The 13,500-nt window shown below is 42.2% G+C and overlaps 1 protein-coding gene across 1 annotated transcript in view; it reads right to left on the reverse strand.

The window, feature by feature from the left end:
• LOC106573212 (polypeptide N-acetylgalactosaminyltransferase 18) overlaps positions 1 to 13,500 on the reverse strand; it is a 100,731-nt gene that overhangs the window by 66,394 nt on the left and 20,837 nt on the right. Inside the window, exons 2-4 of the mRNA XM_014148041.2 lie at positions 3,530 to 3,725; positions 3,265 to 3,431; positions 937 to 1,120 (exon numbers count right to left, since the gene is read on the reverse strand). Coding sequence (XP_014003516.1) covers positions 937 to 1,120; positions 3,265 to 3,431; positions 3,530 to 3,725 — 547 coding nt within the window. The remainder of the gene's footprint in view (positions 1 to 936; positions 1,121 to 3,264; positions 3,432 to 3,529; positions 3,726 to 13,500) is intronic.

The following is a 13,500-nucleotide window of genomic DNA, read 5'->3' on the forward strand; positions in this document are numbered from 1 at the left end:
TGCGTTTATATTTTTGTTCAGTGTCGTTCTACTCACTAAAAAGTCATTTGAAGTCTTCTACATGGGTGTTTTGAGTTTTCCATTATAGACTAGATAGACAGAAAATCTGTTGCTGACTGGCACTTAACTGGTATTAGACAAAATGTGCATCGTTTCTGATAATTTAATGTAGAATAGAGTGATGTGATAAATAAATATAGCAGTCAGTCACCCTCTTGTTTAACAACAGCCATTTTTCAATCAATCATTCAAAATAAAAACGTTAGAGCTCCACAAAATTGTATGGAATGACAGGTCATCAGCAGTCATCACAAATAGCGTCAGCCTTGTTCTATATAAAAGGCCTCAGATCAATGTTAAAATGAATAGCCAACATGTTTGTGTGCATAAAAGACAGGCTGAGAGCCTCATGAGCTCTCCTTTTCAGGCACTGCCGCCACATTGAGCCAAATTATTTCATTAGTCGAAGACACAAAAATCTGGTAGCTCAGAAGACTGAGAAGGCCTCTGAAATGTCTGTTCTGAGAGCTGTGCCAAAGCACCTCAGGAGTTTTTTGGGATTGAGCCCAGGCTCTTCAGAGATATACGTGTCGGTCGGTCGACCTGTCAAGCTGTGGAGAGAATGATTAACAGACACATACACTCTGTCAGATGACAGAAAGCCCCGTTTCACTACATTGCCATGAACAACACATCTCGACTCCAGTCAGCAGTACGTCAACCCTTTGAGCACTCCAGCACTGAGGGCAGTCACATATATTATTCTGACAACCCTCTCATCTAATCACAGTTATGTAATAGCTCTATTAAGTAATTACTGAGAAAATGCAGCACATATCAATTATACCGCACATACAGCAAAGATCATAACTAGACATGAAATGTTTTAAGCTGTTGGATAGATTGGAACATACACGTGGAATTCCAGTCCCTTACCATCCAATGTTAAACTCCACGTGGGCATCGAACAGGGCAACGATGGGGGCGCTGGCGGCCCTCCACCCACTGACTCTGGAGCGGATCAGCCCCTCCTGCTTGTCGTGGCGGACCACCTTGATGAAGTCTGGCCGCTGGGAGTTGGTTTCCTTCACAAAGTTCTGCAGGTTCTCCTTCAGCTCAGCTATAGAAACATTCATAGACAGTACAGAAAGAGAAAATGGAGAGACATTTTATAGAGTCTGTCTGTCTGACCTTAACAAAGAACCACAGTGGCTGAAACATTGTTGAATACAACAAAGGGAGCCTTGAAACAGCGTGCAGGTATTTCTCATTATGTCAAATCAAATTTTATTGGTCACATACATGTGTTTAGCAGATGTTATTGCGAGTGTAGCGAAATGCTTGTGTTTCTAGCTCCAACAGTGCAGTAATATCTAACAATTTCACAACAATAAACACAATACACACAAATCTAAGTAAAGGAATGGAATTAAGAATATATAAATATTTGGATGAGCAATGTCAGAGAGTCAGACAAAGATACAGTAGAATAGAATGTCTTATAATATCCTGCACCAGTGAAATCTGCTGAAGGCATGTACCTTGGACTATCGACTTTAACCACACAATTGAAAAGTGCTTTACGGTCCCAAATTCTATTTGTAAAGGGGATTTCAAATAATATTGCGGTTGGGATTATTGATGTCTATCAGCATCGCCTGGTTGAAGGAAGTCAATTCTGCTTTCCCACAAGCTCCATCTGCCACCTGTTTGTTTTCATTTGCTAGGTGGTCGTGGCAGTGTCTCACCATGGCAACCAGATGGAGTGATTGGGACATGAAGGGCGAGGACCGGACATCAATGTCTGTTTTCATTACAGTGGTGTTGGAGTTCATGGGAAAATGGCTTTGAGACATGTTAAGGAAGAAGAAAAGGTTCTCCCCAATTTCGTGGTATCCAATTGGTAGTTACAGTCTTGTCCGTACGGGAGTAGCAGCAATGAGACTCGGGAGAGGCGAAGGTCAAGAGCCGTGCGTCCTCCGAAACACAACCCAACCAAGCCGCACTGCTTCTTGACAATGCCCACTTAACCCAGAAGCCAGCCGCAACCACAACCGTGTCAGCGTGCACTGTGCCCGGCCCGCCACAGGAGTCGCTAGTGCACGATGGGACAAGGACATCCCTGCCAGCCGAACCCTCCCCTAACCCGGACGACGCTGGGCCGGCTGCAACAGAACCTGGACTCGAACCCAGAATGTCTAGTGGCACAGCTAGCACTGCGATGCAGTACCTTAGACCACTGCGCCACTCGGGAGGCCCACAGTCATTTAACTTCTTAAGAAATGAAAAGGACAAATAAAAGGACTAAGGTCGATTTGGTTACTGGGATTGTCATGGGAAGTAATCCCAGCTGACACTATGAGACACCCCACACAGGATGGAGAGCCGTTAGCCAGACTCCTGAAACTGTACAGAACGGGAAGAGTCACATTATTCAAAGTGAGCCAACTGCCAAGGAATTAATTAGAATACCAATGGCCACAAAGGAAACTTTTACAGCTTCATTTCCACTCTCGACAATACCCTGCATCTCAGCTATTCAGCTCCGTATTCAGACAATTTACATTACAGAAGCGCCTCTCTTTTTAATGTAATGATTCAACATTTACATCCTGAAATAGGAGTCCTCAATAAAAATATACATTCAAAAGAAGCAGTCTTTTTTTTAAATCCCTCTGCCGGACTCTTTTGACCATTTGTCATCAACAGATATGTTTAGTAAAGTATGCAGCTAAAAACACCTTCATATGAAATGATCAGTCTAGGTAAAATAGAGCCTTTAAAATCTTCTCACTTCCCTCTGGCTCTATAGCTGATCAACATGCAGGTCTGTCATGCTGAAATAACTAGGCTAACAAATAACTTAATTCGGAGCCGTGTGAAAGTAATCCATTAAATTGGCAGGCAACACCAGCGCATTTTTTAAAGATATTGTGAATGTGTATGGAGTAAGATACATTTCATGAGTTTATTACCAGTAATAAGATTATAGAGAAACTCCTGATGCACTGTCGGTCCTCAAGAATGTCAAGTGTGAATGGATATACAGTGCTTTCAGAAAGTATTCACACCCCTTGACTTTTTCCACATTTTGTGTTACTTCCTGGATTTAGAAGTGATTTAATTTAAGATAGTAAGCAGTCTGAATGGATTCCTGTATACAATGCAGTGTGTATACTTTGTAGGCTACATTTAGTAGGAATATAGGAGTTAGCTGACTTGCCTAGTTAAATAAAGGTTAAATAAAAAAAATATAGGAGTTACCATTATTGCTGTTGTCGTCGACCAGGATGATCTCCTTGAGGAGGTGGGAGGGAGTCCTGTTCATGGCTGTGTGGATGGAGCGCAGGATGACCGACAGGGCCTCATTCACAAAGATAAATATGATACTTACTTGTGGGAGATTGGTGGGGTACGACATGTTTCTGCACCTGAGGAGAAACAGCAAACAGAGAAGATATGAACAAGAAACTTTTGTTTTTTTATGGACAATGAAAAGGAACCAACAAAAGAGTCAAAGGTCATGTACCCATCAGGTCTGAGGTCTGGGATGGGTCTGGCCAGAGAGAGGCGGTCACTGAGGTAACCGTTGTAGCCATAGTACTGGAACTTCTTCAGCGCCACACGACGACTCTCAGGACCTAGGTCATGACCCCAGCGGACAAACAGGGAGGAGTCTGAGAGGGACTCCCCTACTTTTTCATCACTACCCTTCTGGGGCACCTCTGTAGGCGAGAGTGAAAGAAAGGAGAGTGGTGAAATGGTGTGTGCCTGGGCTATAGAAATAATAATGTTTACATTCATGCCGCATACTGCAGCTTACATGAAAAAGATTTATACCAGTGGGGAAAAAGTCACTGTATTCAGCATGATCACATACTGTAGCAGGCACACTTCCTGGAATGCATTAGCATTTGAATTGATCCATCTAAAACGCTGCAATGTGTTACTGCAGCCTTGGACTACTGATACCAGTCTTGCATATTCCTACTTTTCCTGTGGTTTAGTGAAAGCAGCAAAACAAAAACAGGTTAGTCCTACAAGATCACATTGTCTGGACAAGACAATCAATTCTTCTTCACTCAACACCAGTATTGCGAGCTTGAAAGAACGCAACGGAATGTTCCTAAGTTATTTATGATGCCGGGAAATGTCCTCACAAACCACAGCGAGTGATGAAGGACTCGGTGCAGGTAATTACTGAATGCTAATTGTCAGCCAAGGTTATTTAATTATAACCCCTGCATTGCACTCTCTCTCAGCACTAACTATCTCGGCCACGACTGGGATCCCAACATTTGCTACAACTTCATCTGAGGAGGATGTTGACATGAGGGCTCGGCCACACAGGGGCTCCTCACAGCACCATAACACTCAGATCCTGATCAAATGTATATTTCTATGGATAGGTGTGGTTTTGGGTTAATATCCAATGACAATGTCTCTTTGATAGAATTGGAGCCTGAATCAACAATCTTTTGCACACAGTGTTAAATTAATTTAAATGGAGTCAGATAATCAATATTTACATAGAGGCTTTACGGATAACATAAAATCAAGAGTTGCAAAGAAAAAGCCATATATCAGACTGGCCAAAAAAAAAGAAAAAGATGGACAAAAAAGAACACATACACTGGACAGAGGAACTCTCCCTAGAAGGCCAGCGTCCTGGAGTCGCCTCTTTACTGTTGAGACTGGTGTTTTGCGGGTACTATTTAATGAAGCTGCCAGTTGAGGACTTGTGGGGCTTCTGTTTCTCAAAACTAGACACTAATGTACTTGTCCTTTTGCTCAGGTTGTGCACCGGGGCCACCCACTCCTCATTCTATTCTGGTTCGAGCTAGTTTGCGCCGTTCTGTGAAGGGAGTAGTACACAGCGTTGTACGAGATCTTCAGTTTCTTGGCCATTTCTCGCATGGAATAGCCTTCATTTCTGAGAACAAGAACAGACTGATGAGTTTCAGAAGAAAGTTCTTTGTTTCTGGCCATTTTGAGCCTGTAATTGAACCCACAAATGTTGATGCTCCAGATACTCAACTAGTCTAAAGAAGGCCAGTTGTATTGCTTCTTTAAAATCAGCACAATTTGTGCTGTGCTAACATAATTGTAAAAGGGTTTTCTAATAATCAATTAGCTAAGCCAAGTGTATCATTTTAAAGGGCTAACAACGTGTCATTGGAACACAGGAGTGATGGTTGCTGATAATGGGACTCTGTACGCCAATGTACAGTTAAAGTCGGAAGTTTACATACACCTTAGCCAAATACATTTAAACTCAGTTTCACAATTCCTGACATTTAATCCTGGTAAACATTCCCTGTTTTAGGTCAGTTAGGATCACCACTTTATTTTAAGAATGTGAAATGTCAGAATAATAGTAGAGAGAATGATTTATTTCAGCTTTTATTTATTTTATCACATTCCCAGTGGGTCGGAAGTTTACATGCACTCAATTAGTATTTGGTAGCATTGCCTTTAAATTGTTTAACTTGGGTCAAATGTTTTAGGTAGCCTTCCACAAACTTCCCACAATAAGTTGGGTGAATTTTGGCCCATTCCTTCCGACAGAGCTGGTGTAACTGAGTCAGGTTCGTGGGCCTCCTTGCTCGCACACGCTTTCTCAGTTCTGCCCACACATTTTCTATAGGATTGAGGTCAGGGCTTTGTGATGGCCACTCCAATTACTTGACTTTGTCCTTAAGCCATTTTGCCACAACTTTGGAAGCATGCTTGGGGTCATTGTCCATTTGGAAGGCCCATTTGCGACCAAGTTTTAACTTCCTGACTGACGTCTTGAGATGTTGCTTCAATATATCCACACTTTTCCATCCTCATGGTGCTATCTATTTTGTAAAGTGCACCAGTCCCTCCTGTAGCAACGAACCCCCACAACATGATGCTGCCACCCCCGTGCTTCACGGTTGGGATGGTGTTCTTTGGCTTGCAAGCCTCCCCCTTTTTCCTCCAAACATAACAATGGTCATTATGGCCAAACAGTTCTATTTTTGTTTCATCAGACCAGAAGACATTTCTCCAAAAAGTACGATATTTGTCCCCATGTGCAGTTGCAAACCATAGTCTGGCTTTTTTTATGGCGGTTTTTGAGCAGTGGCTTCTTCCTTGCTGAGCGGCCTCTCAGGTTATGTTGATATACTGTGGATATAGATACTTTTGTACCCGTTTCCTCCAGCATCTTCACAAGCTCCTTTGCTGTTCTTCTGGGATGGATTTTCACTTTTCGCAAAGTATGTTCATCTCTAAGAGACAGAACGCGTCTCCTTCCTGAGCGATATGATGGCTGCGTGGTCCCATGGTGTTTATTCTTGCGTACTATTGTTTGTACAGATGAACGTGGTACCTTCAGGCGTTTGGAAATTGTGCCCAAGGATGAACCAGACTTCTGGAAGTCTATCATTTTTTTGTGAAGTCTTGGCTGATTTCGTCTTGATGTCAAGCAAAGAGGCACTGAGTTTGAAGGTAGGCCTTGAAATACATCCACAGGTACACCTCCAATTGACTCAAATGATGTTAATTAGCCAATCAGAAGCTTCTAAAGCCATGACCTCATTTTCTGGAATTTTCCAAGCTGTATTTTGCGTATGTAAACTTCTGACCCACTGGAATTGTGATACAGTGAAATAATCTGTCGGTAAACAATTGTTGGAAAAATTACTTGTGTCATGCACGAAGTAGATGTCCTAACCGATTTGCCAAAACTATAGTTTGTTAACAAGAAATTTGCGGAGTGGTTGAAAATTGAGTTTTAATGACTCCAACCTAAGTGTATGTAAACTTCTGACTTCAACTGTAGATATACAGTGAGGAAAATAAGTATTTGACCCCCTCTCAATCAGAAAGATTTCTGGCTCCCAGGTGTCTTTTATACAGGTAACGAGCTGAGATTAGGAGCGCACTCTTAAAGGGAGTGCTCCTAATCTCAGCTTGTTACCTGTATAAAAAGACACCTGTCCACAGAAGCAATCAGATTCCAAACTCTCCACCATGGCCAAGAACAAAGTGCTCTCCAAGGATGTCAGGGACAAGATTGTAGACCTACACAAGGCTGGAATGGGCTACAAGACCATCGCCAAGCAGCTTGGTGAGAAGGTGACAACAGTTGGTGCGATTATTCGCAAATGGAAAAAACACAAAAGAACTGTCAATCTCCCTCGGCCTGGGGCTCCATGCAAGATCTCACTTCGTGGAGTTGCAATGATCATGAGAACGGTGAGGAATCAGCCCAGAACTACACGGGAGGATCTTGTCAATGATCTCAAGGCAGCTGGGACCATAGTCACCAAGAAAACAATTGGTAACACACTACGCCGTGAAGGACTGAAATCCTGCAGTGCCCGCAAGGTCCCCCTGCTCAAGAAAGCACATATACATGCCCGTCTGAAGTTTGCCAATGAACATCTGAATGATTCAGAGGACAACTAGTGAAAGTGTTGTGGTCAGATGAGACCAAAATGGAGCTCTTTGGCATCAACTCAACTCGCCGTGTTTGGAGGAGGAGGAATGCTGCCTATGACCCCAAGAACACCATCCCCACCGTCAAACATGGAGGTGGAAACATTATGCTTTGGGGGTGTTTTTCTGCTAAGGGGACAGGACAACTTCAACGCATCAAAGGGACGATGGACGGGGCCATATACCGTCAAATCTTGGGTGAGAACCTCCTTCCCTCAGCCAGGGCATTGAAAATGGGTCGTGGATGGGTATTCCAGCATGACAATGACCCAAAACACACAGCCAAGGCAACAGAGGAGTGGCTCAAGAAGAAGGACAATAAGGTCCTGGAGTGACCTAGCCAGTCTCCAGACCTTAATCCCATAGAAAATCTGTGGAGGGAGCTGAAGGTTCGAGTTGCCAAACGTCAGCCTCGAAACCTTAATGACTTGGAGAAGATCTCCAAAGAGGAGTGGGACAAAATCCCTCCTGAGATGTGTGCAAACCTGGTGGCCAACTACAAGAAACGTCTGACCTCTGTGATTGCCAACAAGGGTTTTGCCACCAAGTACTAAGTCATGTTTTGCAGAGGGGGTCAAATACTTATTTCCCTCATTAAAATGCTAATCATTTTATAACATTTTTGACATGCGTTTTTCTGGATTTTTTTGTTGTTATTCTGTCTCTAACTGTTCAAATAAACCTACCATTAAAATTATAGACTGATAATTTCTTTGTCAGTGGGCAAACGTACAAAATCAGCAGGGGATCAAATACTTTCCCCCCCCACTGTATCATAAAAAAAAAGAAATCTGCTGTTTCCAGCTACAATAGTCATTTACAACAATGTCTACACTGTAATTCTGATCGATTTGATGTTATTTTAATGGACATAAAAAAATGCTTTTCTTTCAAAAACAAGGACATTTCTAAGTGACCCCAAACTTTTGAAAGGTAGTGTACAGATATATAGGTGTGCGCACACACACACACACATTTTAGGGGGTAGATCAGCTTTAATACCGCAGCTGGATTGTTGCTTCCATCAATGTAATTGTCGTCTGCATCATTTCCAATCCTCCATATTTTTTATTGAATATTGTCAGTAAAAGATTGGGACATAGTCTCAAATTGAGAACATTTTTCAGCCTATTATTACCGATAGCATGCTGTGGAAATTACACTATAACATTTAAGCTGAGGTAAAATAAAATCTTTAGGCACCTATAGTAATTATTTCCTACTTTCCATTTGTGCAATAAGCAGTTTCCCCCGGAATCTTGAAAACAGAAAACTGATGAGTGTAGTAAAGTCCTTGCGGCACAGAGAACAATGTTTGCCCACAACAGAAAACATGATTGTAGTTTTGTGAAATAGTTTGTGCATCTAGTCTTGTGTATAACACAAATACCACAAGAAATCAAAAAACTGAATATTTCTATGGCATGCATTCAAATCTTTTTCTCCATACTGTCAACAGCAGTACGTCTATTGGAAATGGACTAGATTCCGTAGCTTTTCAATGCTTAATGAAGGTAAAGGAGATGTGTGATTTCCGCATGATGAGTTTCAGTATTAAAATATACAATCTTCTCAATCTACGAGATGAAATAATTTGACGCAATCCTATTTCCAGTAAATTCGTGTAATAATGTAAATCTCAGAAAAAGTAATTGCCTCTCCACTTTGGTAATGGCATTCACTGTGTACTTGGAAGGAAAAAAAAACTAAACACAGTTCAGTGTCTTTTTTCACCTCAAATTCATTAGCAGCCATAATAGCAGGGTAAATATTTACCCTGTGCTCTGGCCTGGCCTAGGCCCCCACAACACAACACACCTCTGGGCCATAGTGGACCTCTGGTTAATCATGTGGAAAAGAGGAGCCGTCTAGGCACGTGTGAAGGTTTCAATAGACAGGAACGTTTTGGACTGGGAAAAGTAGCCACTTTGCGTGAGTCTTAAGTAATTTAGTAATGAAGTACAAATACAGTAATGGGATTATAGCTTGTCTCGGAGGCCTACTATGTAGGAGTCGGATTACCGTACTGCCTTAAAGTTTTGGGGGTATGTATCCTTCCTCTGAACCTTGTACAGTACCCTTACCCCTTTAGATCACAGAGGCTAGAGTCTTTCATATATAGTGCCATTTGTTTAGGGTTGGGAGGTGGTGGGGGTTTGTGAGCTCCGGGGTACAGCCCAACGAGCTACTGCCACACTGATGTCATCATGGCAAACAGCAGGCTGAAGTGACCTTGCTGAGAAAACACTGGCTTGTTTTCAATGGTTTACTCAGCTGGAGTAACACAATATAGAAAACACTCAGTCTGTAGAGCTTCCTCCCACAGAGAGCAGCGAGGATGAACATGAATATTATCAGTGTAGGTAGAATTTATAGCTACATCATGATGAAACTCGGAAAAAATTTAAAAGCATTTATGTTTTTATCTATTCATGAGAACACAGCATGTCACAAGGACTTAGGTTATCATCAGATCAAACTTTGTGCCGCTTGCAATGGCAAGCAGGGAGGGAGTATTTTTACCATCCTTTTGTTACCATAACCAAATGGCAATGTCTTGATCCAGCACAAGAACTACATTATGCAGATGGTCTTGGACAACTGAGTTGCCAGAGAAATGTAGGAGGCGAGTTCCAGGTTGGTCATTTTACGAGGTCACTCTCTCATTAGAACACAAACACTGGCTGACAGACCGACAGAGCAGTCTGGAGGGCATGTCTGTCTGTCTGTCTTTGTGTGTGTGTGTGTGTGTGTGTGTGTGTGTATGAATCTACATGACCCCTATGAATTAAAAACAGTTGTATTCATGCTGCATTACATCAGAGCAAATACATCACTTCTGGGTTTGATGAAAGTTACAGATTGTAGTACAACTTTTATGTTAACGTTTATTGGAGGCTTACACTGTCAGATTTGAGTTTAATGATTTTTTTAAAAAGTCAAATTTTGGGGGGGATAACTATATGTTTCCAAGTCAATGGGCCTAGGGCAATTCCACAGGTGTTCAGTGGGTGAGGATGCTGGTTACAGTAAATGGAAAGAACGGGGGCTTATGGGTAAGTGTCAGTAAGAGCTGGGAGAGAGAGGCAGGGGTTGTCCAGAACTCAAAAAGAGAAAGAAATCAGTTATGAGCTGAACATAACAGTATACCAGTGGAATGGAGGACTGTAGTACTGAACATAACATTATACCAGTGGAATGGAGGACTGTAGTACTGAACATAACAGTATACCAGTGGAATGGAGGACTGTAGTACTGAACATAACAGTATACCAGTGGAATGGAGGACTGTAGTACTGAACATAACAGTATACCAGTGGAATGGAGGACTGTAGTACTGAACATAACATTATACCAGTGGAATGGAGGACTATAGTAGTGAACATAACAGTATACCAGTGGAATGGAGGACTGTAGTACTGAACATAACAGTATACCAGTGGAATGGAGGATTGTAGCAGGTGACCCAACTGTGGTTTGTGACTACTATGATTTCCTATTGTAGCCAATTCAGTTGCAGTAATAAGTGTACTGTATGTAAATACACTGTGTACAAAACATTAAAAACACCTTCCTAATAATGAGTTGCATTCCCCTCCCCCTTCTCTTTGCCTGGTTGTCCTTTGGGTGGTGGACCATTCTTGATACACAAGGGAAACTGTTGAGCGTGCAAAACCCAGCAGGGTTGCAGTTCGAGACACACTGAAACAGGCGCGCCTGACACCTACTACCATCCCCCGTTCAAAGACAAATCTTTTGTCTTGCCCATTCACCCTCTGAATGGCACACATACACAATCCATGTCTCAATTGTCTCAAGGCTTAACAATCCTTCTTTAACCCGTCTTCTGCCCTTCAGCTACACTGATTGAAGTGGATTTAACAAGTGACATCAATAAGTGATCATGGCGTTCACCTGGTCAGTCTCATGGAAAGTGCTGGTGTTCCTAATGTTTTGTACACAGTGTGTACTGTAAGTGTTGATATTAGTTGGCAGGGGTCTTTATGTCAACACTGTGTTTTGATGCATTTCTGATACCTTAAGACTTTTTCTGGTAGATGTTTTCTAAGACTCCTTTTCCATCTGTTTATCCAGAAATCAAAGCCTTTACTTATGCCTCAGTTTTAAGATGAAAATGGTTCAAATGTTTTACCTATGCCTTCATTTCCAAAAAATATAGAGTCGTACCTTTAATTTGATAAGCGCCTATGAACCTCACACGTTGGTGCTCATGGGTCCTTTTCTATGGAAATGCACCCTGCAATCATCTGCAGTGCATTCGGAAAGTATTCAAACCCCTTGACTTTTTCCACATTTTGTAACAGCCTTATTCTAAAATGAATCAATCTACACACCCCATAATGACAAAGTGAAAACTGGTTTTTTATAAATTTGCAAAACATTCTAAACAAAATACTTATTTACATAACTATTCAAACCCTTTCTGCTGAGACTGGAAATTGAGCTCAGGTGCATCCTGTTTCCATTGATCATCCTTGGATTTGTTTCTAAACTTCATTGGAGTCTACCTGTGGTAAATTCAATTGATTGCACATGATTTGGAAAGGCACATACCCGTCTCTATAAAAAAGGTCCCACAGCTGACAGTGCATGTCAGAGCAAAAACCCAAGCCATGAGGTTGAAGGAATTGTCCGTAGAGCTCCGAGACAGGATTGTGTCGAGACACAAAATCTGGGGAAAGAGTACCAAAACATTTCTGCAGCATTTAAGGTCCCAAAGAACACATTGGCCTCCATCATTCTTAAATGAAAGAAGTTTGGAACCACCAAGACTCTTCCTAGAGCTGTCCGCCTGGCCAAACTGAGCAATCGGGGGAGAAGTGCTTTGGTCAGGGAGGTGACCAAGAACCCGATGATCACTGACAGAGCTCCTCTGTTGAGATGGGAGAACCTTCCAGAAGAACAACCATCTCTGCAGCACTACACCAATCAGGCCTTTCTAGTAGAGTGGGCAGATTGAAGCCACTCCTCAGTAAAAAGGCACATAACAGCCCGCCTGGAGTTTGCCAAAAGGCACCTAAAGACTCTCAGAGCATGAGAAACAAGATTCTCTGGTCTGATGAAACCAAGATCAAACGCTTTGGCCTGAATGCCAAGTGTCACTTCTGAAGGAAACCTGGCACCATCCCTACGGTGAAGTATCATGTTGTGGGGATGTTTTTCAGCGGCAGGGACGGGAAGACTAGTCAGGATCGAGGGAAAGATGAACAGAGCAAAGTACAGCGAGATACTTGTAACCTGCTCAGGACCTCATACTGGGGTGCCCACCTTCCAACAGGACAACGACCCTAAGCACACAGACAAGACAACGCAGGAGTGGCTTCGGGACAAGTCTCTGAATGTCCATGAGTGACCCAGCCAGACTTGAACATCTCTGGAGAGACCTACAAATAGCTGTGCAGTGACACTCTCCATCCAACCAGACAGAGCTCGAGAGGATCTGCAGAGAAGAATGGGAGAAACTCCCCAAATACAGGTGTGCCAAGCTTGTAGCGTCATACCCAAGAAGACTTGATGCTGTAATCACTGCCAAAGGTGCTTCAACAAATTACTGATTAAAGGGTCTGAATACTTATGTAAATGTGTTACTTCCTGGTATTATTTTGTTATAAATTTGCTTTGTCATTATGGGGTATTGTGTGTAGATTGATGAGGGGAAAAAACATTTTAAAATGAATTAATGCTGTAACGAAACAAAATGTGGAAAAAGTCAAGGGGTCTGAATACTTTCCGAATGCACTGTACATGACCATTTCCTGTTGCAGTTATTTTCCTGATTTGTACTTCTCTCCAACATTGTAACGGGAGATCCTACTGGCTAAGAGGTAAAGTTACATTCCCCTTGACAACATCAGTTCAACAGCCTCCTGCTGTTAAAGGGACAATCTGCAGTTGCTACATCCATTTTTGGTACCCATTGATCCTTGAAAAATATAACTTACAAATGCCTCATGGCCTTAATTCAACTGTCGTATAGCAACAGAACCCAAAATATAAGCTTATTTTACG

Source organism: Salmo salar, chromosome 16 (genome assembly GCF_965601325.2).
Source record: "Salmo salar chromosome 16, fSalSal1, whole genome shotgun sequence".
Classification (NCBI taxonomy): Eukaryota; Metazoa; Chordata; class Actinopteri; order Salmoniformes; family Salmonidae; genus Salmo; species Salmo salar.